The sequence below is a fragment of the Aptenodytes patagonicus genome, chromosome 11, assembly GCF_965638725.1.
Source record: "Aptenodytes patagonicus chromosome 11, bAptPat1.pri.cur, whole genome shotgun sequence".
In the NCBI taxonomy this organism is placed as follows: domain Eukaryota; kingdom Metazoa; phylum Chordata; class Aves; order Sphenisciformes; family Spheniscidae; genus Aptenodytes; species Aptenodytes patagonicus.
The window spans coordinates 23,212,730-23,236,709 of NC_134959.1; the positions used below are offsets into that span (position 1 = coordinate 23,212,730).

Here is a 23,980-nt window from a genome sequence, read left to right on the forward strand (position 1 = left end):
GTACTACCAAACTGTCTTGAGTGTAGATAGGGAGACTTCAAAGGCTGAATTCCCCTACGCCTTCATCCTTTAATTCTTTTATCCTCTACTCTCAATTCTTTGAGACAGTCATCTAATAAGTTTGCACGTTGAAGACCAAGTTTCTTCTGAAATCTGCAAAAGCCTAGTGTTTCCTCTTCATTGCTGGTAGGAAAAAGCAATCAACAGCAGTAGTTGATGTAGTATCACTTGCAGATCTGCTTTTGTAATTTGTTCCTTCAGGATTGCTTATGATTTAGCTGACTGGGATTTCTCTCAACAGGTGGACATGTTAAGTGAGATTAATATTGCTCCACGAATACTCACAAATTTCACTGGAGTGATGCCACCTCAGTTCAAGAAAGACTTGGATTCCTATCTCAAAACCCGTTCTCCAGTCACTTTTTTGTCTGACTTGCGCAGCAACCTACAAGTGAGTGGCTGGTTTCTGAGGATGCGGAATTTAAATAGTGTGGGACAAATGATCTCGTTGGCTGAGTCACCCTCCTTTCTTGCAGGAATTTTGTTGGTGTGTAGCAAGCATGTGTTCCAGGCAGTAGAAAAGTGTCTTAAAACGCACACTTCTCTGAATATTTCCTCTCCCACTCCCTAGCAGGATGTTTAAGTCTGTGTTAAGTAGTTTCAGCCAGGTGGAATTTAAGGAAAGAGGAATGTTGACTTTAACAACCCTAAAATGATCTAATTTAAAAGCAGTTGGTTTTATCTCCATGAGCTGCCAAATGCTCATGTGAGTGAAAATGTAAGGTTATCTAAAACTTTGACTCTTCTGCTTGCATGTCTCTAGTGCACAACCTTGCAAATCTTTAGTGAAGAATGTAGTCAGAGCTGATTGCACCAAGCTTGCTTTTTTTGTCCTCAACAATTGGGTGATGAAGAGTCTTGTGGCTTCCATCACACAACTCCAGCACTGTTTATCTAGGCATTGTCTGAGATTCAACGGGTTTTATTGAACTTGACTGCGTTTTTTTAGAATCTCATGAAATTTTGACTCCGAGTGGATCCATGTTACTAGTTATTGAAATCTATGGATCTGCATGCTAATGCCTTAGGGGGGAGAAAAAGGCAAATTAGCTAAAGCCCAGTTCAGAATTGTTAGCCAGCTGCCTGCGTTTAACACACCACATGGTTTGGCTTGCAACAGACTTCAGGAGTGAAGTTGGACTTTCTCAGAAAATTGCTCAGACTGAAGCATTCACATAGGTGGTGTGCGTTTCAGCCAGCCTCTGGCACTGCTGGTGAATTCAGATTGCCTTTACCTGATTTTTTTTCTTTTAGGTAGGGAATATAAAAATTGTCTGGGTCTGTCAACATTTTGCTGATGCTTTTGAAAATATATATATAACTGCTATATTACGAAAGGGTAAATGCCAAAATGAATTTGTGGATGTCTGTGTTGTCTTCTGTATAATCAAGAAGATAGTTGGTTGCTGTTATTGTACATGCTGTACCTTCGATTGCTGAAGGAATATAGAACGTTAATGCTTTTCATATCTTTGCTATTAGGTATCAAATGAACCTGGCAACCGCTACAACATCCAGCTGATTAATGCACTGGTGCTCTACGTAGGTACTCAAGCTATTGCGCACATTCACAACAAAGGCAGCACACCCTCTATGAGCACCATTACCCACTCAGCTCACATGGACATCTTCCAGAATTTGGCAGTAGACCTGGACACTGAAGGTGAGCTGGAAACGTTTCTAGTTCATGCGATGTCAAATTTAACAGCAGATTGTCTGTTTGAGCTGTGAGAAATACAGATGATCATTTCATGTAGTTGCTAGTGAATTCACGGTAAGTAATGCTGCGTTAGAATATTAAATTCTGAATACAGGAGCAATATTAAAACCAAATGTTCAAGGTATTCAAGGGAATGAGAAATAAGTTTAATGAAGAAGAATTGAATTCTTGCTGCCCCATCAGCTTGGACTGAGAAGGCTTTTTCATATCTTCAGTTGTTTTTGTTTCTTCTTGTACCTTCATAAGGCAGGCGCACAACCCTTAATCTTAAGCAATACTAGTTGCTGCTTTATTCCTTTTTGTGTTTGTGGAAGGAAAACCGTATGTACTCACTGGTCCTCTTCTGCAGGCCGGTACCTTTTCTTGAACGCAATTGCCAACCAGCTGCGATACCCCAACAGTCACACCCACTACTTCAGTTGCACCATGCTGTACCTGTTTGCAGAGGCCAACACTGAGGCTATCCAGGAGCAGATCACTAGGTGAGAGGGGAGGCATTTAACTTGCCAGCATTCAGCTGTTCACTTTCCTTCCCTGTGTAGTTTGGATCTTTGAGCTCTAACTGTTTTTACTTTTGGATTTCAGGGTTCTCTTGGAACGACTGATTGTAAATAGGCCTCATCCCTGGGGTCTCCTTATTACCTTCATTGAGCTGATAAAAAACCCAGCGTTTAAGTTCTGGAACCATGAGTTTGTTCACTGCGCTCCAGAAATTGAGAAGTGAGTAAAACTGATCCATAAAATCACTAAAACAATCTATCTGAAGCAGGGGCTGAGATGCACCTCGAGTTTTTTGGTGCTTCATAGTGGAAGTGCCATTTGCTGCCATAAATGCACCTAACGCTGCGTTGCTTCTTGTCTTCAGGTTGTTCCAGTCAGTTGCACAGTGCTGCATGGGGCAGAAGCAGGCCCAGCAAGTAATGGAAGGGACTGGTGCCAGTTAGGTGAGCTGCATCTTGTGTCGTAAGCGTGCCAGCCTGGAGGTCCCTGTCCCATCGACTCACAGAAGACTCTGTAAGGCTCCTCCTGACCTTCCCAGCCTGCTTGATTGGGTAGACGCAACAGACCCTGGGTGACAGTCTATGTGGGCACGTTCCAAAGTTTGAAACAAATTTTTGACTTTTGGCCAAAATTCAGAAGATGCTGTGAATATCATTTTGAACTAGTGTAAATACAAGGAACAGAAACGTTTGTCTGGACTTTTGGGTTTGTGCAAATTGTGTAAAAGGCAGGTGGGTAACTGGTGCCTGTCCAGCTTGTAATAAAGGGGCAGCTGCTGATGCCAAGCACTTGTCTGGGGCAGACCTCCTTGTCCTGACATTCCCAGACTCCCAAAGAATATTGAAAAGCCAGTAATATTATGTAACTTATTTTTCTTTATGTGGATGGGGGACCTTCAAATCACTTAAGTTGTTTTACAAAAAAAAAAAGGTGGATGTGTTTGGAATATGGGAATACTATGGAGTAGGGGAGGGGTGAGGGCGGGGTTAAGGTTCAGGGTTGCTTTTCCCCACCCTCATCAAATGCTGACAGACAGCAAGTGGAGTGGCATTCAGAGAATGCCTCCTTTCTGTTGGAGAAGACACACCTCAGGCCCTTTGGGAGAGGGTCAGCTGTTTTTAGTAAAGAAACCAGAGACCAGGCCTATAGCTTTTTTTTTTGACACTTGTAAATTTTGGAAGGGGAGGGGGTTTAAATCTAGACCTTTTCCCGCCTCCCACCCTGTGACCACACAGCATAAGTAAGTTTGTAAAAAAAAAAAAAAAAAAAAAAACCAAAAGGAAAAAAAAAACCCAAAGGACCAATACAGCCCATTTTGTAAGGATTTTGAATGTTTTGTAAAGTATTGGTCCATGTGTTGTATTTTGTAGCCTTTCTAGTTCTTGGGCTTTAGTTCTCCCACTTCTTGTATGTATGCATACTGTAGTTACACATTAAAGTCATGACATGCAGCACGTGCCACTGTGCTTATTCTCTCCAGTTCCATCCTACCTGGCCAGTTGATGTCTTTCCAAGTCTGTTTCACCCCTCCAAAATCTGCAGTTTTCCAGTGTGTTTTGACCACTGCCTATTGAAAGCAACTGAGCTTGTTTTTTTAGCTTCAGGTCAGAGGGGAGAATTGTTATGGGCCTCGCTTTGAAGTGCAAAAGGAAAGGACACAGTTGTGTGGAGATAGAAATACCTTAGTTACAAGTTCATGAGGAGAATTTCTGTCTGACAAAGTTGTGCTGGAAAGGAGACTGCTTGCAGTGGAAGGGTGCAGAGCATAGACAGCAGACCAGCTGCATTTCTCATGACTTGTGCCCTACTATGATAGTTCCCTTCAGCAAGGATCTGTGCAAGGTTGCTAGTTAGCTGTAATAAGGATAGGTGGCTTCAGTGTTGCTAATACTGCAAGCTCCTTTAGCCTATGCCTTGCAACCTAGCAGATACTAGGAAATAGAGCTTCACTGCTCTGTAACATTACTAGTTTGTTAAAGCTAGTTGACTGCTCTTGTATGGGTGGAGAGGTCAGGATTTCCTGCTTCGGTTTAAGGGACTGCATACCTGGCTGTGCTTCTGCTGCACAGAGCAAAAACTAGATCCAGGGGACCACTGAGCCAACTGTGGCAGTGGACTGCAGCTCAAGGGGAATTCTCTTATCTGTGACCTGTTTCTAGGCAGTGTTTTTTCAGTTGCCTGTGTGTAAAGGAGTACTTTCTTGCCACATCCTACAATTCCCTGGCATTTGTTTGGCAGGTCAGCAGTTGTGCTGAAATTGAGCCTCTTGGAAGTTAGAATTTTTTTGTTTCTGGTGTTGCAACTCCAGTTTACTCTTCCTCCTGTATTGGGTTAAGATATGGAGAATTACCAGCAACCAGTTTTTTCTTTATCTAGTCCAGGTGCCATGGGGTTTTTTTTTCTGCCGTTTAACTCTAGCAAACCATATGCAGAGCTTATTGACTTGTCCTAATGACTCAAGGCTCAAAGGTCTCTCTGGTTCTGTACTAATGCTGCTGTACATGGCGGGTTCCCTGCAGGCTTTAAGAACCATTAGGCTGGTGTAAAGAGGGGGTGGAAGGTGGACAGGACTTGGCCAAGATCTCAGTAACACAAGTTGCGCTGGTAGGACGGAGGCTACTGCACTTTGTATCCTCTCTTAGCAGGTAAGGAGCCTGCAGCTGGTACTGTCAAAGTAAATAGTGCTGGTGTCAGCTCCCCAAGGATGACCAGTGTCTTTGCCAGCAGAGGCCCTGGGTATAATACACTTCATGTTTAAGAAATGAAGACTAACCTTTCGATCCACTGTGTGCCTAGTTTGAAATCTAGTCTGCTGTAGGAAGAGAAGAGCCAAGATGGCAGACTGGACTCTAAACAGCTGCTGCATTACACCACTGTAAAAGGGGAATTTTTAAAAGCCACTGTTAAACCACCCTGGCTCCCAGCGGTGCAGGTGGGGCTGTAGCTGACCTTTATCTACATGAGTACATGGGGCTTGCTTGTTCACAGTATTTCTAACTGCAGCAGCAGCAAAGATCACCCCCCTTTTAGATGGGGCTTTGCACCCTGTTGAAGTAGACAGCGTTGGCTGGATAAGAAACATCATCTTTATTAAATATAGCTTGGCCTGCAAACCTCCAGTGTTCTGTCATGCAGAAACTGCTGAGGGAAATACTAATGTAGCTGTGATGCAGAGCAGTGCCTGAGTTCAGGAAGAACTTTATCAACCAGAGGGTGTGCATTGAACGCTTAGCCTACAGCAGCTGCAGAACTGTGACACTGCTCCTGCATAGAGTAGTCTCAAGCCCATACAGAAATGCCTTTTATAAAGGTAAAAGGAAATATCTTGCTATACTGAGCCTACATGAAAACCAGACAGGTGGGCTTGTACTCTTTAAAATGCTCAGTATCAACAAAGCATAGGTGAAGAGTTTAGTTTGTCAGCGTCTCCACCTGCCAGATACCTTACAGAGGTTCAGAGTAAGTAAGAGCTACCAGCTGGATCTCTGCCCTCTGCATCTGGACAAGGAGCAGTTCTTGCCTTAAATTTCTGATGCTGAATGAGGGAACCCATTTCTTGTTCTGACAGGGTATGTCTGCCTTCCTAAAGCAGCCATTAGGAGATCTGGGTGTTCTTAAGTCCTCTAGAAGAAGGTGGTAGTTGTGCTCCAGAGCTCTCGCTGTAAGGTAAAGCCACCCAAAACCACTTCTGTGCTGTGGAAGATATTTTTGTTTATGCAGAGGTAGCTAAAAAGCCACGTGCCATATGAGGGACAAGTGGGCCCGTATTCAATCTTGCCATCTGTTCTTGCTGCTGTAGAAGAGATGGCCAAAGGCTGACCTTCCCCTCCTGAGCACGGTTCCAGGCAGTTCATTTCCAGCAGCAGCGAGGTTTCTAGTGTACCAGCTCTAGCAGCTGATGCAAGATCCTTTTCTGTCCATAGCGCACATGCAAAGCTTGCTGCTCCCTTCGACTCAGTTTCTCATAAGCCTCCTTGTTATTTAGCAAGTCCTGCTCCGCTTTCAAGTCTGACCTGTAAGACTCCAGGGTCAGCAGCACACTGTCATAAAGGAGCTTCTTGCAAGGGGTTTTAAGTCTGGAGAGAGCCTCATTAGAAAGGGTAGAGTTTTCCTCTTCCTCACTGTCGTCTTCCCAGCCATCTTGTTCCTTATACTCCTTGAATTCTTCTTCTGACATGCACAGCACCTGTAATGACCCAGGCAAAGAGACAAGTCACTGGCAGTGCAAGTACATCAGGCTTTCTTCTCTAAGTGGTCTTAAAGCCACATGGAGCAGGTGAGCTACTCCTCAGCTGTGCAAAAGGTGAGAGAGTAAAACTGGCTTAGATACCTAATCACAAGTAACTTGTGGGTTAGAAGAACATTCAAAGAGCAAACCTGGGTGTTGGGAACAGTCTTAAAGGACATCTCACTGCTACCTACAAAGGTGCAAAGCTCTCCAGAACAGCAGTAGCCCCGGAGCCATTCAAGACCAGTTCGTAAGTACACGTGGGTGGTTAGTTCAGGAGAGGAAGACGACAGTACCTGAAGCCTGGGGAGATGGGCAACCACATCCTCTACCAGTTTTCACACAGGAGCGTTAGTACCAAAATGCCATTACAGGCTTTCCCCCCCCTCATCGAACCATTTTGCATGCTGGTTTGCACAGCTGCAGTACGCTTAGTCTGTGCTCTTCCTTGTGTAGCTCTTCCACCACTCGGCAGTGCTTACCTTCAGGGTCGTGGACAGCTCTTCCTCTGTCAGCACCTCATCCCAGCCAAGCACAAAGGCGCCTTCCTCCCCCACCATCTCCAGCTGGCACAAGAAGTCCCACTGCTCTGAGACCAGCCGCTGCTGTGCTTCGCTTTTGGCACCTGTTTTGAAGACAGCAGAGCTGCAAACCCAACTCGAGTTGCGGGGGGGGGGTGTGGGGGGGGGTGTGAATGGAGAAGAGGAAACAGAAGGCAGAAAACCAAGGCATAACCCCAGCACCTGAAGAGCCGTGGAACCGGCTTACTTTTCAAGTCACCCTCGATCCCTGTTTCATCACATCGCTATTTAAGCGAGATCCCTGCCCCATCCTTTCCCAAAGTGGCTACGGGTGCCACTCACGCTGCAGTGCTGCCTTGCGTACTGTCACCATCTGGATGTCGGCTGTGTCGTTGGTGTTGCTAGGGTACGGCTCCGCGAAGCCATACATGTGTAGGAGCTGCCAGTTGGCCATCTGCCCGTATGTGTTGAAGATCTCTTGTCCTTTGCCGACGGGCTGTGTTGTAACCATTCGTAAACATTGCTGCAAGCAGGGAGAGAAAGAGGCTCTCAGAGCTGCGGTGATCCTACCGCTCGGAAACAAGGTGTTTCAAAGAGGCTCGGATGACCCTGAGCTCTTCCTAGCTAAAACCAGGCATGCAGCAGGGGAGTATGTTGAGCAAAATAGCTTCGTATTAATGAGATCCAGGCCAGACTCGCTTGTCCTGGCAGGTGAGCAGTGCTGCTCTGCGTTCAGAGAGCCAGCCTTGCTGCGCCACCACTCCCAAAGGCCTTGCAGTGAAGAGGAACCAGACTCTGATGCCTGGCAGAGCAGCTCTGCACTCACGGGAGAGTATTCCAGGTTGGCGTTGTGGTTGGCCACATGATTCAAAATATCTGCTACAGGCACCATCATCGGGGGATTGGGCCCCTTCTCATCTTCATCTTCCTCCTCCAGAGGCTCCTGAAAGCTAAGACAAGGGAGATGAAGACAAGCCTGTTTTAACACCTTGCAGCACAGGGCAAGCTTCACCTTATACTTGCGTTCTTGTGCAACTGCAACCCTTTAAGTAACGGCCTACAGTCTTTCCTGTGACCCTACTCCTTGCCCTTGCTCCTTGTTGGAGCAAAGCCCTCCCTTCTCACCTGTAGGCCATGACAAATGCCACCAGCTGCTTGTACAACTCCAGCGTGTGCAGCTTGGGGTCAAAGACGTTGGGGTGGGACTCCATGAAAGGCAGGATGATGGAGGTGTACTCCAGGTGGATGTTAGCCAGGTCCTTCTCCACTGCTTCTGGGATGCCTGTGCCCTGCAGGAGCCTTCTCCGCTCTTCTTCAGGCCTGTTGCAAGAAAAAACAGCAGGTTTATCTCTGCCTGCCCCAGGGAGAAGATCTATAAACTCCTTTCTCCTTCAAAATCTCAGCTTCCTGGTGCTCTCCAGGTTCCTGTTTTCTGGCTATGCCTGTAGCTAGCTCCGAGCCCAGGTAGGGGGACCCCTCGGCTACTGCTGTTGTTGGCTACTGCCATTGACAGCACAGGGCTAGAACAGAGGGATGGAGTCAGGCAGTAGGACCACATCCAACCCCAAGACTCCTGGTCAGCAGCCCCCGCGTTCGGCTGTCACACTGGGCCACCCCACAGCCCCGCCTGGTTTCACCTTACCAGAACATGGGGTGATCCAGGCTCCTGAAGTCCTCCCAGAGGGAGAAATAAGGCTGCCAGTGGGAGTTGCTGGCTGTGTACTCGTGTAGCAGGGCCAGCAGGAGAGGCACCCAACCGGACTGGCTCTGCAGGGACTCCTGGGCTAAGGAACCACAGACGATGGAGAAAACGTAAGTTGATCTGAGGTTTTGGTCCTTTCCTCTGAGAACAAATCTTCCAAGAACCAAAGCTTGAATCCTACAAGCCTCCTCGCCTTGTCTTCAGCCTGGGGTGGGGAGTTCTGCTTTTACTCCGCAAGACCTCTCCAGGTTTGGGTTTGTCCTGAGCTGAAGCAGAACCAGAAGCTGCTTGCTCTGGAGCTACGGCTGAGCCAGAACCCCCCCCCCCCACCCCGAGGCTCGGGGTGCCCTCAGCAAGAAAGAAACCGTTCTTTTTCCTGGCAGCGTCTGTCCTGGGCCTCAAGGAAAGCGCCATCGTACGGGTGGTTGTCATATGAAGATCAGAGATGGGGCAGTAACGGGCTTTTCCCCCTGCCTGGCATGGCTCCAGGCTCCCTTAGGGAAGCGATGGGGTACTCACCCCATGGCTACCGGCCCTGCACCTCCCTGCTCCAGCATCCTGCGCAAAGCTTCCCTGGGCTTCCCCCCCCCCCCCCCTTAAAAGGAAAAATGGGGAAAACGCTATAGGGAAAACAAACAGGTTGCGGCGGCAGGCACAGCAGCCCTCCTGCCTGACCCGAGGAGCGTGAGGCAGCCTCTCCTCGCGCTCACCTTCCTGCAGGAGGGCCTGGATGGAGCTGGTGTGCTGGGACAGCAGCGCGGCGCGAGGGATGGTGAAGAGGACCTCTCCCGCCTCCAGCTCCTCGGCGGCCAGCATGCCGTATCCCGCCACCGCGCCCTCCCTGCTCAGGCGAACCTTGGGCGAGAGGTGAGCGGTGACCTGTTAGGGCAGCCCGGGGTGGCCCTGGTGGCCTGGGGCAGCGCGGGGGACGGCCCGGCCCGGCCCGGCCCGCCTCACCTTCGGGCTGAGCTCCACCCCGGCCCGCCCGCACCACGCCAGGAAGCCGGAGAGGGGATCGGCGCTGCCCTTCCCTCGGGCGCTGCTCCCCGCAGCCGCCTGCGGACGAAAACGGGGGGTGAAGCGCGGGGAGACTCGAGGGAGCCGCGGGGCCGCTCCCGGAGAACACCGCCCCCTCCCCTCCCCCCCCGCCCCGAGAGCCGGGGTCAGCTCTCCCCAGCCCCCCGGCTGCGCTAGGGCACCTCGACCCCGGCACACGCGGGTGGGGGGCGCGCTGCCGGCGGGAGCCCCCGGCGCCGGCCCGTGTCCCCGTCCCCCTCCCCCTACCTTGGGCCTCTTGGGCGCCGACGCCATGGCGCTGCGAACACGTGGTCCTCCACCACGTGGTCCCCCGCCGGGCGCTTCCGGGTAGGGGGGGAGCTCCGCCCCCCACCCTCGGCCGGCCGGGCTGACGGCGGCCGCGGAGGGCCAGAAAGGGCGGGGCGTGCGCAGAGCCAAGGGCTGGGGGAAACACGCCGGGCGGCCGCGCCCTGCAGCCGCTTCTCTGAGGGGGCTGGGGGCCTCGGAGGGCCTCTCTGAGGGGGCTGGGGGTCTCTGTGTGCCTCTCTGAGGGGGCTGGGGGTCTCTGTGTGGCTCTCTGAGGGGGCTGGGGGTCTCTGTGTGGCTCTCTGAGGGGGCTGGGGGCCTCGAAGGGCTTCTCTGAGGGGGCTGGGGGCCTCAGAGGGCTTCTCTGAGGGGGCTGGGGGTCCCTGTGTGCCTCTCTGAGGGGGCTGGGGGTCCCTGTGTGCCTCTCTGAGGGGGCTGGGGGTCTCTGTGTGGCTCTCTGAGGGGGCTGGGGGCCTCGAAGGGCTTCTCTGAGGGGGCTGGGGGCCTCGGAGGGCTTCTCTGAGGGGGCTGGGGGTCGGGGGTCTCTGTGTGCCTCTCTGAGGGGGCTGGGGGCCTCGGAGGGCCTCTCTGAGGGGGCTGGGGGTCTCTGTGTGGCTCTCTGAGGGGGCTGGGGGTCTCTGTGTGGCTCTCTGAGGGGGCTGGGGGCCTCGAAGGGCTTCTCTGAGGGGGCTGGGGGCCTCAGAGGGCTTCTCTGAGGGGGCTGGGGGTCCCTGTGTGCCTCTCTGAGGGGGCTGGGGGTCCCTGTGTGCCTCTCTGAGGGGGCTGGGGGTCTCTGTGTGGCTCTCTGAGGGGGCTGGGGGCCTCGAAGGGCTTCTCTGAGGGGGCTGGGGGCCTCGGAGGGCTTCTCTGAGGGGGCTGGGGGTCGGGGGTCTCTGTGTGCCTCTCTGAGGGGGCTGGGGGCCTCGGAGGGCCTCTCTGAGGGGGCTGGGGGTCTCTGTGTGCCTCTCTGGGGGGGCTGGGGGTCTCTGTGTGCTTCTCTGGGGGGGCTGGGGGTCCCTGTGTGCCTCTCTGAGGGGGCTGGGGGTCCCTGTGTGCCTCTCTGAGGGGGCTGGGGGTCTCTGTGTGGCTCTCTGAGGGGGCTGGGGGCCTCGAAGGGCTTCTCTGAGGGGGCTGGGGGCCTCGGAGGGCTTCTCTGAGGGGGCTGGGGGTCGGGGGTCTCTGTGTGCCTCTCTGAGGGGGCTGGGGGCCTCGGAGGGCCTCTCTGAGGGGGCTGGGGGTCTCTGTGTGCCTCTCTGGGGGGGCTGGGGGTCTCTGTGTGCTTCTCTGGGGGGGCTGGGGGTCTCTGTGTGCTTCTCTGAGGGGGCTGGGGGCCTCGAAGGGCTTCTCTGAGGGGGCTGGGGGCCTCAGAGGGCTTCTCTGAGGGGGCTGGGGGTCCCTGTGTGCCTCTCTGGGGGGGCTGGGGGTCTCTGTGTGCTTCTCTGGGGGGGCTGGGGGTCTCTGTGTGCTTCTCTGAGGGGGCTGGGGGCCTCAGAGGGCTTCTCTGAGGGGGCTGGGGGTCCCTGTGTGCCTCTCTGATGGGGCTGGGGGTCTCTGTGTGCCTCTCGGGGGGGGGGCTGGAGGCCTCGAAGGGCTTCTCTGAGGGGGCTGGGGGCCTCAGAGGGCTTCTCTGAGGGGGCTGGGGGTCCCTGTGTGCCTCTCTGAGGGGGCTGGAGGTCTCTGTGTGCCTCTCTGAGGGGGCTGGGGGTCTCTATGTGCCTCTCTGAGGAGGCTGCGGGTCCCTATGTGCCTCTCTGAGGGGGCTGGGGGCCTCGAAGGGCTTCTCTGAGGGGGCTGGGGGGTCTCTGTGTGCTTCTCTGAGGGGGCTGGGGGCCTCGGAGGGCTTCTCTGAGGGGCCTGAGTCTCTATGTGCCTCTCTGAGGGGGCTGGGGGTCTCTGTGTGTCTCTCTGAGGGGCCCGGGGCCCTCGTAGGGCCTTTCTGAGGGATTTGGGAGCCTCCGAGCACCTTTCTGAGGGGTCTGGGGGCCTTACAGCGCCTCTCTGGGGGATCCAGGGACCACCAAATGTCTTTGTGGGGTCTGGGGGCCTCATCGGGCCTCTGTCTGCACCCCACGGCCTCTGCTCCACCCTGGGGCCTCCGGGGGCTTTTCCCCGCCGCCCAGGCGTCCCCACCCAGCTCCTGGTGCGCCTCGGGGGGGGCTCCGGTGCCCCTGTGGCTGCCGCGGGGCCGTGTCTTGGTGCACCGGCGGGGTCACACCACCAGACATGGGTTAAAAGCAGCGGGCTCTAATTAATCGGGATAATTAAGCTCGTGGCCTTATTCAGTCAACATCTCCGCACCCCGCTCGCCGTACGTGCCAAGCTCTGCTCTCCCTTCTAAGGCTTTCCTGAGGCAGGCGGTCGCCCCTCCTTTCCCCCGGCTCACTAAACCTGTGCCCAGTCCCTTCAGGAGAGGGGGGCAGACGCCCTCGCTAGTTGCTCGTAACGAAGCCAATTAGCGCACGCGAGGTGTTTGAAGCGGCCTCGCAAGGCTCTCTGCAGCACCGGGCCCTCCCCGTGGCTCTCCCCCACGCCGTGAGCATTTCGGGTTGGCTTTAATCTTCCGCAGCCCCTTCTGAGCTGGGCCGGGCCGGGCCGGGCCGGCAGGGTGGGTTCCCCGTGGAGCAGAGGGGCCCCGTCCCGCAGAACTGGGATGAAGGGCAAGAGAAAAGGAAGGGTGGCCTTCAGGAGCCGATCCGAGCTCGTGGCCCCCTCCCAGGGCACAGCGTCTCTGCAAACCAACCTCCTTGCCGCCGCCGCCTCCCTCGCGTCTTCAGCCCGGCCTTTCCGAGCGCCGGGCTGGTGGCAAAAGCGCTGCTGTGACTCGGATTCGAACCGAGGTTGCTGCGGCCACAACGCAGAGTACTGACCACTATACGATCACAGCCACCGAGCGGGGGGCCCCGCGCCGCCGCTGCTCTCCTCCGGCCGGATCCCCCCTGCCTCCCTCGGGGAGCGGTGAGGGGGCGGCGGAGGTTTTACAGCCCCCCCCGATGGGCACCCCGCTCGCCCTCCCCGCGGGCGCATCCCTACGGCACTGGCACTTTCCCGGGGCGCGTCCCTGTGTCAGGATCAGTCCCCCGGTGGGAGGCCGGTCCAGCCCGTGCCCAGAAGCCGGGTGCTGAGCCCGGCGTGTGCAGGCGGCGCGGCTGAGCGGGTTGAGGAGCTGGCGCTGGGTGCTGGTCTCCGGAAAATCACGTTTAGAGCCCGCTGCCGCTGGGTTATTATTTTCCCAGGCTGCTGGGATCGGCACCCACAGCCCTGGCCGGGCTCTCCTCCTCCTCTGCCTCGTCGCTCTGGCTTTTGGCTGTCCCCGAGAGGATAAACCCGGCGTTTATGCCTGCCAGGGCAGGGTGGAGGTCCCGGTGGTGCTCCTCCTCGTGGGAGGCTACCCTCCACTGTGGTGGCTTCGTTGGGGTGGGGTGGGGGTGGAAGAGGTCAAAGCGAGTTCCCGTGTTGTCCCTTCAGTGACGCAGTGAAGCGGGGTCCTCACTGCCTGTCTCGAACATCCCCCAGAACCCCCAACGTGAGCCTGGATAGCTCAGCTGGGAGAGCATCAGACTTTTAATCTGAGGGTCCAGGGTTCAAGCCCCTGTTCAGGCGAAGGCTTTATCCTTTAGGAGCTAGCAAGGGGGAGGCCACGGGCGAGAGCAGCCCCTCCTCCTGCTGGCGGGGGCTGCGGGCTCCCCAGGGCCCCCTCCCCTGCTTCTTTTCCCACCATCGCCTCCCCAGGGATCTTTCCAGGGCCGGCTCCGTCCCATCTGACACCCGCACGGCACCGCTCTCTTCTTCCAGCCGCCCAGTACCCCAGAGAGAGGGATCCCATGGCGGATGATGGGGACAGGCAAGGGTGTTATCTGGGGGCATGCACGGAGGGAGATGCGAAAGGAGGGAGAAATGGGATGGATGGAAGCGGGAGAGGCGCAGCAGAGCTGGAGGGAAGGCAGGCAGGGCTGGAGAAGCGAATTGGGTGGGAACTGGGGGCTAGGGGGTGGCCTGCTGTCCCCCACCCCAGAGTTAGGGGCTGGAGAGCTATTGGGGGCACCCCTGGGGCTGAGCACAGTCGAACCTCAAGCTGCGCTGGAGGCGTGCTGTACCCTCTGCCTGCCCTTCGGCGCGCCCCAGGCCCTCCTCACACCTTCCCCATCCCTGTCCTTATTTCCCCCGTGCCCCCCAGCAGCCCCCTTACAGGTATAGGCTGATGCCCCACTTTGCCTTGAGGGACAGCTGCAGACACGCCACGCTCCCCCAAACCTCACCCCCCCACTCCAATGGGGCTGCGGTGGCAGCGGCGGCTGCTCCCCGCCTCCGCAGGGCCGGGGATGCGGCGGTGGCTGGGCACGCCGGCCAGGCAGTGCCAAAACAGCCCCGGGCAGGGAGAGCCCGTGCCCGCTGCACCCCGCGCCCGTTGCACAGCCCCCAAACCAGCCACCCCTGCCGCCCACCCCGGCGCAGAGAGGGACCCAGCTGGGGCAGATGCTGCCGGGCAGCCGGCCCTAGCGCCCCAGCCTTTGCGGGGCTGGAGGACGGCGGGGTTGTTCTTTTTTTGCAACGAGACGTGGCAACCGCATCGACCCACGAGCTTATTTTATTGGCCCGATGAACTTTGCTTCCCAGCGGCTCCGATCCCTTCCGCACGCGCGCCGCACAGCGCGGGCCGAGCTCCGGCCCACGCCTCAGTCGTCATTCATTTCTTGCCAGCAAGAAAACAAAGAGATAATAAATAGGGAGCTTATTTGCGGGGGAGGCCCAGGGGACGGCCTCGGGTCACGCGCAGCGGCGGGCAGGGCTGCGCCTGGCCCCGGCCGGGGCGGGGGACGGCGGCAGGGGGGGGGCTGCAGGCAGACAAGCGATTGCCCCACGGCCGCCGCGGGCAGGACAGCCTGGCCCTGGGACCGTGCAGGCTGCGGGGCTGGGGGCGAGCCGCCGTCCCGGGGAGGGGTTGGGGGGATATAGCAATCTCTATTTAATTACATTAAAATAGACTATTTAAAAAAATTATTTCTAGTAGTTAAAAAAATGTGTCGTGGTCCATCCAACCCCGACGGGTCCATGGAGCTGCCCCGGCAGCCCCCGGGGCTTGGGGACACGCCGGCCGGTGTGGGGACAGACCCCAGCCCGCCTCACCCCCCTCGGCAGTCCCGTCCCGGGTGTCTGTCCCAGCCCGGCCCCCAGGCACCGCAGCGGATGCCTGGGGTGGGTGCTAGCGGGGCGGCCACCGCGGGTGACGAAGCAGGGGCAGCGTGCCCCCCCCGCTGCCAGCCCCGTGGCCACTGCTCCGCGGGGCACAGGTAGGACCAAAGGCAGGGGAACGGGCACCCTCCCAGACCCCGCAGAGGGGCCGGAGCCTCGCCCCGGGGGCTTAAATGACGTGGCAGCAGTTGAACTGCCCCAGCGAGAGGAGGCTCTCCTTGGAGCCCGGCCGGATTTTGAAGGCCAGGGCTTTCTCGCAGAGCGGGAACTGCAGGAGCCTGTCCCGCAGGCTGCCGCCTTTGCTCTTGCCCGGGTCCAGCTTGATGACGCTCTCCACGCCCCCCTCGGTGCCACCCGGGGCCGGGCTCGCAGGTGACCCGGGTCCTGGGGACTTGTCCGTGGGGCCCGGGAGGGCAGTGGGAGTCGTCTCTGCCCCCAGCACCTGGGGGACCCCAGCAGAGCCGCTCTGGGGTGACGGGGTGGCTCCCCTTTTCCCGGGGGGCTCTGCCCCGGAGCCCCCGAGCTCCACGTCATCCTCTCTCCTGGGGGGCTCGGCTCCATCCCCCCGCATCACTGGGGGACCCCGTCCCCCGCTCACTCCCTTGCCAGCCCAGGCCGCCCCCGGGCGCCCGCCCCGGCCCCCCAGCTCGGCCCCTGGCCCCCACACCTCCCTGTGGCCGGGCGGGCGGCGGGCACGCAGGAAGGCTCGCATCTGCTCCTGGTTCAGCGAGCTGCTCTTCCTCTCCATGGCGCTGGGCCTCAGCTCCTCTTCCTCCTCCTCCTCCTCTTCCTCCTCGCAGATCTGCTGCAGGGCCGGGTTGCTCTTGGTGATGGCGGTGTCAACGGCAGGGACCTTCAGCAGGGTCCCGGGGGGCTGCCGGCTGCCGATGTCCCCTCTGGTGGGCAGGGGGGGAAGCCGGGAGCCCGCAGCGAGGCTGCTTGGCACCTCCCTGAAGGGCAAGAGGCCGCCGGCGCTGCCCACGGGGCCGAACGTGTCCGATAAGTTGGTCCTGAGAACGGGGAGGGATGGAGGTGTCAGTACCCAGCTGGGCATCGCAAGGGCTGTGGCGAGGAAGGGGATGGGGGACCAGCCGGGACCCTGCGCTGGGGACCCGGGGTGATGAGGGGGGGGACGTGGGACAGGGGGCAGGAGCGGAGGCTCACCTGCTCTGCACCTCCTTGGCCAGGTTGTAGACGAGGCTGAGGCGGTGGCCCTGCTTCTCCTGCTTCTCCCGCAGCATCCTCTCCGCCAGCAGGAAATACGTGGCCGTGATGTGGTTGTAGCGGTCGGCCTCCAGCGCCCTGCGCGGGACCGAGGGACCCACGTCAGCGTGCGAGGGACACGCTTGGAGGGACACCCCCCCCCAGAGCCCTTCACAGGGGCTCCTGCCTTGGCATCCCGCCCTGTCACTCACTCCTGGATGGTGTCCCGATCGGCGATGTTCCCGCACGTCATGGCCTGGAGGATGATCTCGTGCTCCTCCTCGGACACGCGCTTGTGGGAGGTGAGGGGCAGCAGGCAGCGGCTGGCGGGGGACGGGTCCACCCCCTGCAGCCACGTGTGGCCCTCGATCTGCTCCAGGGAGGCTCGCTGCTTCGGATCCCGCTGCAGCATCCTGGAGATGAGACTGCGGGGGCAAGGGGTGACGCTGCAATCCCGCAGCAGCATCCGAGCCCCGGACACGGGGGCTTTTCCCCTCTTTCCCACCCCAGCTCCCGCAGGCATCCCCCAGGGACGGGGCACCCACCCCTGGGGGCAGCAAGTCGGGGTCCAGGGGGAGCCGGGGTGGGGAGAGGTGCTTACTCAGAGCACTGTGCCGAGATGTGCGGGGGGACAGTGTAGCGGCAGTCCATGATCATGGTGAGGGTCTCGCTGTCGTTGGCCTCCTGGAAAGGGGGATGGCCGCACACCAGCATGTAGAGGATGACCCCCAGGCTCCAGATGTCTGCAAGAAGCAGGAGCGGTTCAGATTGCACCCACCGTGGCCCAGGAGAGCATCCCGACCCCAAGGACCCGGGGGGGGGGGGGGGCCACCCCACCAGTCCCGAGTGCCGATCCAGCAGAGACCAGCGCTCACTGGGATGCTCCTTGGGGGTAACGGCTCCCAGGTCCTGCCCCACAGACGGGGGGACCACAGCCCCACCGAGGCGGGGGGGACACCTTCCCCATCCCCACATCCAAGCAGGTCTCAAGGGGCTTCACCAAAGCAGTTGAGGCCTTATCCCCTTTCCCAGGTGGGGACAGGGAGGCCAGCCCCAAGCTCTGTCCCCCCCGCCGGTCACCCACCCGCAGCACCATTTCGTGTCATTACTCAGCTTCCCAGTTCCCGAACAGACCCCGCCATCAGCATCCCGGCACTGGGCTGCGCCGGAGGGGACACCACGGCGACGGGACAGGGCACGCAGCACCGATCCGGGCTCTCCAGCTGCCTACAGCCGCGTGGGCACCAGCCCGAGCGGGATCGCTGCCCTGCCCTGGGGACAGGGACGGAGCCAGCGGCATCTTCACCTGCTCCTCCTGACGAGTACATAAACTCTCTGCAAAAGCGCTTTTTTAGGATGCTGAGCACGCCCCGGGCTCTCCGTTAATACCTTCAGCTTCTTAAGTCAAGTGCCTGCGTTTGAAAATTTCTCATCTGCGCCGCTTTCCTCCTTTCATTTCCCTTTGCAGAGCCACCAGCTTATTTTTCTACCGTCTCCACAAGCCATCCCCATTTTCAACTCCAGAGCCGCTGGGCTTTTTCCTTTAAGGGCTCGTGTTTTGACTTGCTAAATCCTCCTGCCCCAAATTCCAGCAGAGCTGGCTCAGGTCCCGCTTCCCTCCGACGTCCCCTCTGTCCCAGCAGAGCCTCTCGGTGGCCCCAGCCCGGCTCCCCATGCCCCGGGACGATCTCCCCCGCGCCCGTGCACCCCGGCCAGGGGAGGAAAGGCGCTGGGACCCATGGGGAGGAAGTGGTTTTCAGGGCGGGGACGGAGCAAAGGAAACTTTCGGAGCTCCTCCGCCCAAACGCCAGCATCCCGAGCAGGTTTCCTTCTGGCATCACCCCCGCTAAATAACAGCTAGCCGGTTATTTAGGCTTGCCGGCGGCTGCACCCTCACGCTGCTCCTCCCGAGCCCCGGCAGATGCCACGCCAGGCTCACAGCCTGCTTGGGCTTTTTCCCCTCCCCAGCATGAACCATCGCTCTGCGGGATCTCGGCGGGTGCGGGGACGGTCTCCGCAGGGAGGACCACCCTGTGCCAGAGCAGGGCTGAGCAGCCGAGCAGCCAACGGACGGGATTCCTCCCTGTGGGGACAGCAGTGCCACCGGGGCATGGGTGCTCCCAGCGTAAGGGGCCAAAAGCGAGGCGGTACCTGGCCGGCAGGACCACGCTCCGGGGAAGGGACACGCGGGAGGCACGTCCCCAGGGCGAGCGCCAGCCGTGGCTGCACCCCACCGCCCTTACCGACAGCCGGGGCGTCGTACTCATCCCCGAGCAGGATCTCGGGCGCCGAGTAGGCCAGCGAGCCGCAACTGGTGGTGAGCATCTTGCCGGGTTGGAAGCGGTTGCTGAAGCCGAAGTCGGTGAGCTTGACCACCCCCTGCTCCTGGAAGAAGACGACGTTCTCGGGCTTGAGGTCGCGGTGCACCACGTGCAGCTTGTGGCAGTAGGAGATGGCGTGGACGATCTGGGCGAAGTAGTGCTTGGCCCGCGCCTCGGCCAGCCCGCCCTCGTGCCGCATGATGTGGTCGAACATGTCGCCGCCGTCGCCCAGCTCCAGGATGAGGTAGAGCTTGGCGTGGGTGTCGATGACCTCGTAGAGGCGCACCACGTTGGGGTGCTGGACCAGCTTCATGCAGCGCACCTCTTGCAGGAGCTGCCCCGCCGCCTCCCCCGCCAGCTTGCTCTTGTCGATCACCTTGACGGCCACCCGCTGCCCGGTGAAGACGTGCCGCGCCAGCTTCACCACCGCAAAGTGGCCCTTGCCCAGCGTGCGCTCCAGGTCGTACAGCCCCGCGATCTTCCCCTCGCCGCAGCCCTGCACCCCGGCCATGGTGGCAGCGTCAGGTGGGGACAGGCATTGGGCGCTGTTGGAGGGGGAGCTGCTGAGCAATGGAGGGCGGGGGATGGAGCACCCCGAAATACCGGCCCCCCCAGCACCCTGGGCACCAGGATCCCCAGGACATCAGAGTCCCCAGCAGCCTGGGCACCAGCAGCCTGGGCACCCCCAACACCCCACCTCCAGGTCCCCAGCACCCCAATACCCTCACTCTCAGTCCCCAGCACCCCGGGCACCCCCATACCCCCACCTCCACTCCCCAGCACCCCAGGGCATCCTGGAACCCCCAACTCCAGGTGTCCAGCACCGCAGCACCCCTGGCACCCCCATACCCCACCTCCAGGTCCCCAGCACCCTGGGTACCCTGATACCCCTACCTCCAGGTCTCCAGCACCCTGCGTACCCCAACACTCTCACCTCTGCTCCCCAGCACCTTGCGCACCCCAATACCCCACCTCCAGGTCGCCAGCACCTTGCGCACCCCCAATACCCCACCTCCAATCCCCCACCACCCCGGGCTCCCCCATACCCCACCTCCAGGTCCCCGTGACCCCAGCACCCTGGGCACCCCAATACCCTCACCTCCACTCCCCAGCACCCTGGACACCCCCATACCCCTACCTCCAGGTCCCCAGCACCCTGGGCACCCCAATACCCTCACCTCCACTCCCCAGCACCCTGGACACCCCCATACCCCTACCCTCCAGGTCCCCAGCACCCTCGTCACCCCCACACTCCCACCTCCAGACCCCAGCACCCTGGCCACCCCCACATCACCAACGTCCACTCCCCAGCACCCTGGACACCCCCATGCCCCACCTCCAGTCCCCACCACCCCAGCCCCCCCCCCCCCCCCCCCCGGGCACCCCAACACCCGCCCCCAGCACCCCGGACACCCCCATATCCCCCCCCCCAGCACCCCACCCCTCGCTCCTCGGGACGCCCCGGGCCCCGGTCACCCCCGGCCCCCCCGGGGTGCGTCCCGCCGGAGCCGCGCTCACCGGCCGGCGGAGCTGGGGCCGCCGGGGCTGCGGCTGCCCGGGCGCGCCCGCCCCGCTGACGTCAGGGCGGCTCCGGGCTCGCGCCTTAAAGGGCCCCGTCCGCCGCCCGCCGGGGCTGAGGCCGGGGCGATGCTCATCGCACCTCCCCGAGCAAGAGGCCCCGGGCAGCGCTTGCCCCCGGCCCCCGGCTGACGCCAGCCCCCGAGCGGGGCCCTCAGCCCGGCTCATTAGCGCCCGTTTGGGGCGGCGGGGACTGGGTTGGCGTTAGCGGTAACGAGGGCGGCCACGCCAGGGGCCAGTAACGAGCTAAATGAGCCGCCCACCCGCCGGCCTGCTTCCAGGAAGAGAGGAAGAGCCCCCGGCCCCGGCTTGGCGTCCCCCTTGCCTCCCGAGGGTCCCACCGTGGGACGGGCTCCCACCCTGTGTGTCCCCCGGGGCCCCCAGCAGCTCTGGCTCCTGCCCTCCTGCCCGCTCACGGGCATCCCTGCCGTGCCACCGACCCGCTCCATCGCCCGCTCCCACCCTCGCTCGGGGCCAGGAGCGCCGAGCCAGGGCTGGGGGCACAGCCCCGGCCCCCCGTTCTCCCCCCCGCCGTGAGCCCTCTTTTCCTGGAAGCGGCTCGGCAAGAGGCCGGCCGCCTCATTTAGCTCGTTACTGGCCATAGGGATGCGCACAAAGCAGATGTTGCTCCTGCAGATTAAAAAGCTCTCAGCGCGGCCGCCCTCGTTACCGCTAATGCCTTCCCAGAAGTCTTCCGCCCGCGGCCCCGCAGGCTGCAAACAGGCCCTAATGAGCCGGGCTGAGGGCCCCGCTCCGGGGCTGGCGTCAGCCGGGGGCTGGGGGCAGTGTGGACCGGGGACCCGATTCCCCCCCCGGGACTGGGGATGGAGGAGCCGGGAGGATCAAGCTGCCCAGCAGCTCCTGACACAGGAACGGGGCTGGATGGGGCACTCGGCACTCACCCGGGCTTTGGGAATGGGACTGGGAATGGGATTGGGAATGGGAGGAGGGGGGCTGCCAAACCTGCCTCTAACCCAGGATGAGTCCTCATCCAGGCATGCGGGGTGGAGGAGGCAGCCGGGTGCTGTGCATTGGGGGGCCCAGCCGGGTGCTGTGCATGGGCACCCCAGCTGGGTGCTGAGTGTTTCCAGCAGCCGCCTGCCGCCAGAGGAGAAGGGGCACAGCAGATGAGCCCTTCGCTGGTCCCGTGCCCTGTCCTCTGAGCCAGCCCAGCCCTCGGGTGCAGCAGGAATCGGGTCGAGCTGGGACAGGGCGCGTGAGGGGCAGAGAGGGGGACTGCAAAAATCCCCAGGGCTGGCGCTGCCACCGGGACTGGTGGCTCACGCTCCGCTGGGGACATGCTGGGAGGCCTGGGGGGCCCTCCATGGTCGTGCAGGGTCTGGGAGCAGCCTGGCGGAGCCCGGGCCATCGGCCTCCCTTGCTGGGTATGTCACAGCCCACTGAAGCCCTCTCATGTCTTATCCCCCCACGTCCTTGCCGGGCTGAAGCCGCCCAAGGACCCAGGCATTTCCAAGAGGAGCCCGGCCGAGCTGCTAACCTGGGAGTGGGCAGTCTGCAGGGTGGTGGAGGGAGATGCTGGCGGGGGAGCAGAGGAGTTGGCAGCCCCTGGGGCTCTGGGTGCCTGGGCAGCCAGCCACCCTGCGCGCGCATCTGGGGATTCGAACGGAAAGGCGATTCCTTTCTGGCTTCTGGCACTGGGGTTTCTAGCAAACAGCTCTCGGGTCCGCTGCTGTCAGTACGGGAGGGGACTGTGGAGGCTCCGTGAGCAGCACCTCCCGCCACCTCTTTTGGCTGACCCTCCATACCTGGTTCCCCCCCACTAGTGAAAGGCCCGTGCGTGTCGGGGTCGGGTCCTTCTCCTGATGGGGTGCTGGGTGCCGCACCCGAGCTGCAGGTCCGTATCCTTTTGTGCAATTGCCTGTTCTAACACATGCCAACGCTGCTTTGAAGCCCTTCAGTTGAAAAAGCAAGAACAAGCACGTGGTGCGCTGGGATGCTGCATCCGTAACGCACGTCCCCTGCAGCCCTGGCTGGTGAGAGACTGCAGAGATGCCGCCTCCACCAGTGCCTGGCCCCGTGACTGAGGCTGCATCAGGCTGGCTGCAGCTCCCTTTGGGTTTTGGAGCGGCCCTCGAAGGTCTCTGCACCGAGAAGCTCAAGGAGCTACATACGATGGCTGTGAAAGCCAGCGTCGGGGCTGGGGAGAACCGAGCAGCCGGTTCCCTCCTTCCCACGGCGGAGTCGAGCCCGGGATGTGCAAGGGACCTCCTCTGAGAGCGCCTGGCCCTGGGGAGCTGCACGTTTTCCAAAGGATACGTGAATGAGAGATGCAGTTAGCACAGGCGGGAGCCTGAAGAATCTGCAGATGGCGGGCGGTCGGGAGTCGGAGGACTTCTGGAGGCTCTGGACTATGGCTGGGTGCCTGCCGGGAGCTACGGGTGGGCGATATTCCCTTTGAAAACCGGTAGAGAGCTCGGCGTGTCTTTGGCGAGGAGCCGGTAGCCCTGGTATTTCTCTAGCCGGGAACTAGGAGATGTCCTCAGCCTCGGCGCCGCTCAGGCACGGCTGGAAGGGGAAGCGGCCTGGAAGGGCAGTGGGGATCGCTCCCAAGAAACTTGGGAGTTTGGGGCCAGCGGGGATCTGTTCCTCCCCGCAGCCGTGCGGGGCGCGGAGAAGGAGTCCTCCCTCCCGCGCACCGCCCCGCCGGCTGCCTCTCCGTCCAGACAAAGCCCGGTTTCCAGAGAAGCCCACCTACCTGGTAGTTAGCGGAGTCATGTGGCTGCAGCACTTAATTAATAAAAAGCCGATATAAATTCCAGCAAGCATGTGGGGAGGAGGACATTGAGGCAGAGAGCGGTAGCGGCGCTCCCAGCGAGCTCGGTGGAGCAGCGAGCGGCAAGCCCCCTCTCCGCTCGGAGAGGTCAGTGCTCACAAGGGGAAGGGTCCGGGGGGCCTTCGGGGTGCGATACCCACGGCCGTGGGGCTCCCCACACGGCGCGGAGTGGTCTCTCCCGGCAAAGAGCTGGGCGGTTTTGAGGGGATGAGGAGGTGAGGAGCGGCCGGCACAGCTCTGGGCTGCCGGAGGCAGGGCCGGAGCCCCAGGGCTGCCAAGGCAGCAGGCGCTGGGTTTCACGGGACACGGCTGAAGGGCTGGCGGCTGGAGAGCCGGGGGAGAAAGCGGGACGGGGAGAGGGAGGCGTTACGGAGGAGCTGGGCAAGAAGCAGGGAGGTGCTGGGCCATGAGTCGGTGTGGTGGGTCGGCCCTGGCTGGGCGCTGGTGCCCACCCAGCCGCTCCATCACTCCCCTCCTCAGCTGGACAGGGGAGAGAAAAACGTAACGAAAGGCTCGTGGGTCGAGATCGGGACAGGGAGAGCACTCAGCAATCACCGTCACGGGCAAAACAGACTCGACCTGGGGAAAATTAATTTAATTTATTACCAGTCAAATCAGAGTAGGGTAATGAGAAATAAAAACTAAATATTAAAACACCTCCCCCCCTTCTTCCTGGGCTCAACTTCACTCCCGAATTCTCTACCTCCTCGCCCCCAGCGGCGCAGGGGGACGGGGAATGGGGGTTGTGGTCAGTTCATCACACGTTGTTCCTGCCGCTCCTTCCTCCTCAGGGGGAGGACTCCTCACACTCTTCCCCTGCTCCAGCGTGGGGTCCCTCC

General features: G+C 60.0%; 3 protein-coding genes and 2 non-coding genes across 15 annotated transcripts in view; 2 read left to right on the forward strand and 3 right to left on the reverse strand.

Annotated features, from left to right (window-relative positions):
- The window catches only part of CNOT1 (CCR4-NOT transcription complex subunit 1), a 61,224-nt gene extending 57,492 nt beyond the window's left edge, over nt 1-3,732 (forward strand). For all 11 annotated transcript variants that reach the window (XM_076349469.1, XM_076349475.1, XM_076349471.1 and 8 more), the window contains exons 45-49: nt 302-451; nt 1,543-1,723; nt 2,130-2,262; nt 2,366-2,500; nt 2,646-3,732. In XM_076349469.1, the coding sequence (XP_076205584.1) occupies nt 302-451; nt 1,543-1,723; nt 2,130-2,262; nt 2,366-2,500; nt 2,646-2,724 (678 nt within the window). In that variant the 3' untranslated portion in view covers nt 2,725-3,732. The remainder of the gene's footprint in view (nt 1-301; nt 452-1,542; nt 1,724-2,129; nt 2,263-2,365; nt 2,501-2,645) is intronic.
- Nucleotides 3,733-5,349: 1,617 nt separating this feature from the next.
- SETD6 (SET domain containing 6, protein lysine methyltransferase) lies at nt 5,350-9,747 on the reverse strand. Its single transcript, XM_076349481.1, has 7 exons — nt 9,443-9,747; nt 8,673-8,814; nt 8,156-8,350; nt 7,857-7,980; nt 7,373-7,553; nt 6,992-7,134; nt 5,350-6,467 (listed from the first exon to the last, which is right to left on the reverse strand). Exons 1-7 carry the CDS (start codon nt 9,546-9,548, stop codon nt 6,156-6,158), a joined length of 1,203 nt encoding a protein of 400 aa, XP_076205596.1. The 5' UTR covers nt 9,549-9,747; the 3' UTR covers nt 5,350-6,155.
- Nucleotides 9,748-12,867: 3,120 nt separating this feature from the next.
- Nucleotides 12,868-12,939, reverse strand: TRNAH-GUG (transfer RNA histidin (anticodon GUG)). The gene has a single exon. It is a non-coding gene; the product is annotated as a tRNA-His (tRNA).
- A 643-nt stretch (nt 12,940-13,582) lies between these two features.
- TRNAK-UUU (transfer RNA lysine (anticodon UUU)) lies at nt 13,583-13,655 on the forward strand. Its single transcript has one exon. It is a non-coding gene; the product is annotated as a tRNA-Lys (tRNA).
- A 967-nt stretch (nt 13,656-14,622) lies between these two features.
- Nucleotides 14,623-20,311, reverse strand: LOC143165760 (SNF-related serine/threonine-protein kinase-like). The gene is made up of 6 exons (XM_076349480.1): nt 20,288-20,311; nt 18,692-19,314; nt 17,050-17,191; nt 16,661-16,873; nt 16,410-16,547; nt 14,623-16,255 (listed from the first exon to the last, which is right to left on the reverse strand). The coding sequence occupies exons 2-6, from the start codon at nt 19,278-19,280 to the stop codon at nt 15,415-15,417; spliced, it is 1,923 nt and encodes a 640-aa protein (XP_076205595.1). The 5' UTR covers nt 19,281-19,314; nt 20,288-20,311; the 3' UTR covers nt 14,623-15,414.
- Between the last annotated feature and the right edge of the window lie 3,669 nt (nt 20,312-23,980).

Bases quoted from the DNA above. Each gene is read 5' to 3' on its own strand.
- SETD6 (XM_076349481.1), bottom strand. From the start codon at position 9,548: ATGCTGGCCGCCGAGGAGCTGGAGGCGGGAGAGGTCCTCTTCACCATC. The intron at 8,815-9,442 runs GTGAGCGCGAGG...GTGGTTCCTTAG, and splicing joins CCAGGCCCTCCTGCAGGAAG to CCCAGGAGTCCCTGCAGAGC. The intron at 7,135-7,372 runs GTGAGTGGCACC...TCTTCAAAACAG, and splicing joins ACGCAAGGCAGCACTGCAGC to GTGCCAAAAGCGAAGCACAG.
- LOC143165760 (XM_076349480.1), bottom strand. From the start codon at position 19,280: ATGGCCGGGGTGCAGGGCTGCGGCGAGGGGAAGATCGCGGGGCTGTAC. The intron at 16,548-16,660 runs GTGAGTGACAGG...GGTCCCGCGCAG, and splicing joins GATCGGGACACCATCCAGGA to GGCGCTGGAGGCCGACCGCT. The intron at 16,256-16,409 runs GTGAGCCTCCGC...CCCCGTTCTCAG, and splicing joins GCCAAGGAGGTGCAGAGCAG to GACCAACTTATCGGACACGT.